Genomic DNA, 6,875 nt, shown 5'->3' on the forward strand with positions numbered 1-6,875 from the left:
AGTTGGTGGGTAGGCAGCGGCTGATAGTGACCAGGCCTGCTGTATACTATTCCCTTTCCACCAACTGCCGGCTACGCACGTGGTATGACAGTAGTTGGTGAGTAGGCAGCGGCTAATAGTGATACAGTACAGGAGCATGCTGCTCGCCATACTGTATCAGTGAGCTGTCGTATCTCTGATCAGATCTTTCGCCCATACCTCGTCAGGTACAGTAAAAGGTCCTTCAGTATACAGACTGGCTTATTTGGGCGGGAGTATTCCCCCTCCCGCCTCTGTGCGGGATTGCTCCCGGCTTTGCTCATTCCTTCAGGTGACACTGAATGATCGAGAGCTAAGTACCTAGTGCGTGTAGCCATGCTGCGCGGGTGGCCTTCCCTCATGGCTTGTATCCGAGGCTGCGGGAACAGGCGGAGTCCTTCACCATGGGAGGCATTTCCTGCGGGAACAGCTTGCGTACTGCGCGTAAGGACGTCACGTCTCTGAGCATGGTTGGTCCTGCGTATCCAGTTGGTCTCTGCGCAGACGTCCCTGTTTAAGGTGAGTCTTGAGGGACCAACTGGGCTCTGCTGGGACCTACCTCTTCACCAATCAAGACGGTCTGCCATGCTATAATTAGCCTCGTACCAACCACTATCCTCAAGTAAAGCTAATGTCATTTTTGAAACCACGGATCGCGTGTCAACCGAACCCGTCATGATCTCGTTCATTAAAAGTCTCTTTTCGCAGTGAGATCCTGACATGTTTTTGATGATCAAGAAAATGTTGTTTTATTACTAGCATTATAATTATATTGTTGTTGTTAAAATGAGTCTGGTATTGGATTACCAACCTGATGTCCCGCGGCCCCCACCGTCTTCAAGTTCCAACCCGGTGAAACTCTCTGAGAATGTCTGACAAGAGAAACGGGTCATGGATCAAATCAAAACAGGTCATTTTTTTGTATTGGTGGTCTAAATGGGTCATGTTCAAATATTTTTTTTTATTGATAATTAGTACGTCAAATATGATTACAAAAATTATATAATAAGTTTTAAAAGATTATGCACTACAAAACGATTCACTATCAGAGTTTGGTTTTTGTTAAGAGGTGGAAATGGGAGGGTTGGATCAAGGATCAAAACGGGTAGGTTTTTGTATTGGTGGTTTAAATGAGCCGCGGGTCATGTGCAAAATTTAATTTTATAGATGATTTATACGTCAAATATGATTACAAAAATTACATAATAAGTTTTAAGAAATTATTTATCAAAGACTAATTTACTGTTTGTCTATTTAAGTTCGGTTTTATTAGAGAGGCAAAACAGGCAATTTTTGGTATCTGTGGTCAAAATGAGTCGGGTTGACCTGATAAACTTTTTGTCCAGAACTTTAAATTTTTTTATAAAGAATCACTACACCAAATATGATCACAAATATTATATTGTTTCAACAATAATATAGTTTTAAGAATAATAAATTAAAACAGAGATTTGGGCGAGTTTCTGGCCCGTTTAACCCATTTGATATGTCTCATGTTTGACTTGTTGGAGATAAAGCCTAACCCAAATAAACTCATTCATAGATAAATAATTTAAAACTATAAAGAAAAGAGCGTGATGTAACGTACCCCATAATGATGGCGTGCATGCATGATAACGTGTGGCAAAACGACGCGTGTCACCATCCTCCCAATTTTTTCATCCATTGTCTCTTCAGTAACCTTCAAAATATAATAAAAAGGAAGGAAAAACATAGTTATAATCACAAGCCCTTTATACCATTTTGGATGTTACAAACTAAGTCAACCAAATGAATCAATAGTCAAACTTGTGTATGACACTATAACTTATACAAGGACATGATACAAGTGGTTTTACCTGGCTTCGCCGCCTTTTTCTCTCATCTCTAAAATGAGTGAATGCGTGTGGGTCAAATCCAAGAACATGCATCACCTAGCAACATTAAACTTGTCAAAACCTTTTTCAATGAAATGTCGCATACCTTTTAATGTCTTACAAAAAAAAGAAAAGAGAGTAAATGTCATATATACCCCTAAAATATAAGAAGTTAAAATAATATCCTTAGGGTATTTATGTCAAAAATACGAACATGGGGTTATATGATATTATAATCTTTTGAAGAAGAATACAAGAAATTATCCAAAAAGATAACAACCAAACTCACTTCATGTATGAGGGTAGCTGAAAGTAACGTTTCGGCTTCTGCTGTCAAATGTCTAGGGGCTACATTCACATGTCCTGCAAATACATGATGGCACATTCACCTTTTAAACACTAATTCTTCATAACAAGTGTGTTTTGACTTTTGAGAATTGAAACGAAAATAATATAAGTTACCAGCAATTGCACGACCCCATTGATCACGTTCACATGCTACCGCCCATGCTAAAGTATTGACAGTGGTGGGCCTTGTAGTCACCAAAAGAACCAAGTCGGCATCGGCAACACCCTCTGGCAAAATGATTTTAAAAAATGCATAAATATATTAACTTTAGAAGAACTAGTCAAGTAATAATCTCAACTGTGCTTTTATCTCAAAAGGGTCAAACCGAGAATTTGACCAAAAGTCGCAAAAAGTTTATTTTGGATACATACTGTTTCGTTCAAAGATTTTGAATATAATTGTAATAACAGTGTTTCAGTAAGCATAATTATATTTATTTATTGGTTGCGGGTCAGCCCGACCAAGCTTGATTCGACATGTACCAAAAATGAAACATTGTAACAAACAGATATAGGCTTGTAAATGGACCGAACATACAAGAACTGAGCATATTCGTGTTTTAACATTAACTAAACAAACGATCGAACACGAAACACCAAACGAATGAGATTTTCTTGTTCATGTGTATTCATCAAGAAAATGTACATGTTCATTTTTGTTTGTGTTGGTTCGTTAACAATATTAATGAACGGTTCACGAACATAAACGAACGTTCACAAACATAAATGAACGAGCGAGACATGTGTTCATATTCGTTTGTTTATTAAATAATCGAAGTTCCCATTGAATGGTTCACGAACTATTCACTGAACGTTTGACTTGTTTACAGCCTAAACCGGCATAAAGAAAACCTTCAACATATGCACGTGGAAGTTGAACACCGCCATCTTGTCCACAAGCAGAGTAACCACTTAACCGCAAGTTTCCTCTTACACGCTCAACCGCCAAAGCTCTTCTAAACCAGTCTGCTGTCTGCCCTAAAGCCTGATCTCTCATAATACATCAACATTAATAAAAAAATAAACAATTAAAAATGTAATGCCAAAAACTAGGGGTGTAAATGAGTCGAGCCCGAGCTCTAGCTCGGCACGTTTCAAGCTCATGAGTCGTTTCTTCAAGCTCAAGCTCGGATCATTTATTATTTGTTAATTAATTTATATAAATTTTAATTAATTTTAAATTTTTTTTAGTTTATGTGCAGCATAATATAAATATAATTTAGTTTATCATAAGATTATATATTTATTATAAATATTATCGTACAAATACTTGTTTAATACATTAATTAGAAATTATATAAAAAAAGGCTCGCAGGCCACTTTAAGGATCGAGCTCGCATAAGCTTGGCTCGATTTTCTAGCTTTCGACGAGCGGATCTCGAGTAGCTCATGAGCCGGCTTGGCTCGTTTAAGACCCTATCGAATACCCACGAAGAAAATGAAAAACAAGAAAAATATGCGTTGAAGCCGATGCCTTTTATCCTCTCCGGTATATCATCCGAAGTGCAATTATACCAACAATCGCCAAAAATTGGAGGATCGTTGTAAGGATTACAAGACAGTGTACCAAAATTAGAAGCTGCAAGTGGTTCACCTGACTGAAAATATGAAACACAAATTAATTAAGAAAATCATTTAACTTTTGCATCACCAAAAAAAAAAAAAAGCCTAATCAAGAAAATCATTTGAATTTGCATCAATATTTCAAGAAACATAAATTAATCAAGAAAATCTTATAAATTTGCATCAATATTTCAACACAAATTAATCAAGAAAATCATTTAAATTTGCATAACAATCTAACCAAGAGAGTCATTTAAATTTGCATCAAAATTTCAAGAAACACAGATAAACCAAGAAAACCATTTAAATTTGTATCAAAATTTAAAAAACACGGATTAATCAAGAAAATATTCAAATTTGCATCCAAATTTCGAGAAAAACAAATTAATCAAGAATCATTTAAATATGCATCAGAATATCATAAAACATATTGTTTAACTAAACTTACTTTCACTATATCACCAACGTTTCTACAATCTCTAGTAGGCGAATGACCCACAGCATCATAGTTCAGATCGATTCTGATGGGCTGTTTTGCAATCTTAGAAAGGCCAGAAACTTTTTGAATTTCCAATAATACCCTTCCCTTGTGGTGAAGAGGCTCGGTATCAGTAGCATGATAAACTTGTGGAGTTACTGAATAAACCTTGTGCCCGTGTCTCTTTCTTCTTTGTTCAATTATCTCATCATGAATACAAGAATGTGACGCAATAGTTTCACTACCTGTTTCCGCCCGTTGCAAGCGGTTTTGGTCGTGCTTTGCTTGGATTATGTCGAAAAATACTAAAATAAATAGAATCTTAAACAATCAAACAAATAATAAAACCATATTGATTATTTCAGCTAAAAGAAACAAAAAAGAGTATATAGATTACAAGTTTACCTCTTTTGGAACCCTAAATTATCTATTTTTTTCTTACCAAGAACATTAACTTTAACTCAAACTCCTAACAATTCAAACCCTAATAGTTTTCTATAAAACAATAGTGATTCTAGCATTAAATTTGAAACATTTCACAAATTACAGATAATTAAACACCACAACAGCTTCAATATCTCCAATCAATAAGATTTACCACCAAAAACTGGAAAAAATATATAAAATATAATGTATAAGAAGAAAATATTATTAATAATGAAAATGGAAGTTTACCAACCTGTAGAAGAAGTAATAGCTGGAGCCAACATTTTCTTGTGCACAAAATCTTGAACTCCATAAATGTCATAATAAATAGTTAAAAAAATACTGTACCCAGATCAAAAGATTAAATCTTTCTCGCATTAATGTATGCAGATTCCTATAACATTAAGTTTCAAACATTAATGTTAGTTGTTGAATAGTTAAAAAGAAAGATGTGTTCAGTGTTGGATTCTTCAAGGGGTGAGGGGAGTGGAGAAGAGTTTTCAGTTACTTGAAAATTTGGAGTCGTGATGATTATTATATATATATATAAGTTTAGAATACAAGGAGTTGCGGTAACAGCTAGTCGATTGTAGGACTGTGGGATGCAATTACCGATTAATTGAGATTAATCAGTTTTACAACCATAGTTATTCATGTCTACATCGTTAAAATTGATTGACGAAGGTTAACAAGTGGGACACTACTCCTTTTATGGATTAGAAGCGTTAGAAACAAGATTATCTTCTAAACCCATACATAATATTTAATGAGTGTTTTAGATTAAATTAGTGGGGTCAAGCATGGTTATATCATTTTTTTAAAATGAGATGAAATAAAGGTAAAGTATAAGATTTGACGATTATGTAAAGTTAAAAAATTTATGAATGTGTAACCCATGATATTAAGAGTTTGATTTGATTGTAGTAATGGAACTCTCTTTGAATAATATTTACTTGCGATATTTATGGATTAAAGGGCATTACGCGTGATTTTCTCCATGTGGATCCAGACAAAATTCATGCCTAGTCACCATATGATTTTCTTTCTTTTTTTGTTTTTCATGTTTGTTTATAACAACATGATAAGTTTTTATTTTAGTCTAATCTTTGGCTTTAAGTCTTTAACCGAAATGCTACACTTGTAGAGGTCGGTGCAAAAGCTAAGAGTTCAGCTTTTTATGTAGTCAAAAAATTTAAATCTTTGGAAACTTCCTTAATCAAGCAATTGCCATGATTAGTGTGATGATGATTAACACTTGTGTGGTGATAATGATTTGGTGGCGTAGATCAAGTTTTCATATGCTAATATTTTGATGCTTAAAATATGGTAAGACCATACACAATAACAAGTTTTCAGAAACTGTTTTTTAATGTTTTTACACGTTATAAGTTTGTCTCTAATGTGAGAGTTATTATGTCTCATTTTTCAAATGAGTTCTTTCGCAAAAATTAGAAAGGAAAAAAAAGAGATGATATATGCTCTTTTGTATGTGGTGGGCCATGTGTTTTTATCATTTCTTAGGCCACCCGTAGTGGGCGACGAATCCAGGCGAGAAGGGGCTACAACACACCCCCCGGGCGATTTTAGGGGCGATAGTGGGGGTGGAGGTTTTCGCCTTCTCTTCCTTTACTTTTATTATTATATTCATATATGAGTGTTATATATATATATATATATATATATATATATAGTTGGTATCATTTAAAAACTCTAAAAAAGTTAAGAACTCTTAGAAACCGTTAACAACCAAACATTTTTAAATTTTTTTTATATATATTAACATTATTTAAGAGTAGCTTTATCATGTTTTATATAAATTTTTTTGATTACATATATTAATCACAAGTTTACATATATGTAAAATTTATGTACTAACAAATTTACATAGGTGTCAACAAAACATAGATATTATAAAATGTAATTGTAGATATAGATATAAAAAATGATACCACTAATCTCAAAGAACATTAACATGCAATTTTTTTTTATAAAAAAAACATTAGTTTTTAAGGGTTCCTTTAAGTTATTCATCATATATATATATATAGGGGCTATAACACAACTACACACCTAAAACAAAAACACACACTTTGCTGATTGGGCGTCACATGATACAAAGCGCCCTATTTTGTAGCCAATCCACTACACATAGCCGTATTAGGTGGATTCTATGTGTTTTTATGCTA

The 6,875-nt window shown here is 34.1% G+C and overlaps 1 protein-coding gene across 1 annotated transcript; it reads right to left on the bottom strand.

Annotated features, from left to right (window-relative positions):
- Positions 1 to 581: 581 nt before the first annotated feature.
- On the bottom strand, positions 582 to 5,052 carry LOC143558325 (uncharacterized). Its single transcript, XM_077047175.1, has 10 exons — positions 4,943 to 5,052; positions 4,234 to 4,584; positions 3,536 to 3,820; positions 3,075 to 3,207; positions 2,337 to 2,450; positions 2,164 to 2,237; positions 1,857 to 1,931; positions 1,607 to 1,699; positions 830 to 890; positions 582 to 733 (listed from the first exon to the last, which is right to left on the bottom strand). Exons 1-10 carry the CDS (start codon positions 5,009 to 5,011, stop codon positions 582 to 584), a joined length of 1,407 nt encoding a protein of 468 aa, XP_076903290.1. The 5' UTR covers positions 5,012 to 5,052.
- Positions 5,053 to 6,875: the final 1,823 nt, after the last annotated feature.

Source organism: Bidens hawaiensis, unplaced genomic scaffold (assembly GCF_021521415.1).
Source record: "Bidens hawaiensis isolate Kalapana, Puna unplaced genomic scaffold, B.hawaiensis_p1.1 tig00019438_1, whole genome shotgun sequence".
NCBI classification, from domain to species: domain Eukaryota; kingdom Viridiplantae; phylum Streptophyta; class Magnoliopsida; order Asterales; family Asteraceae; genus Bidens; species Bidens hawaiensis.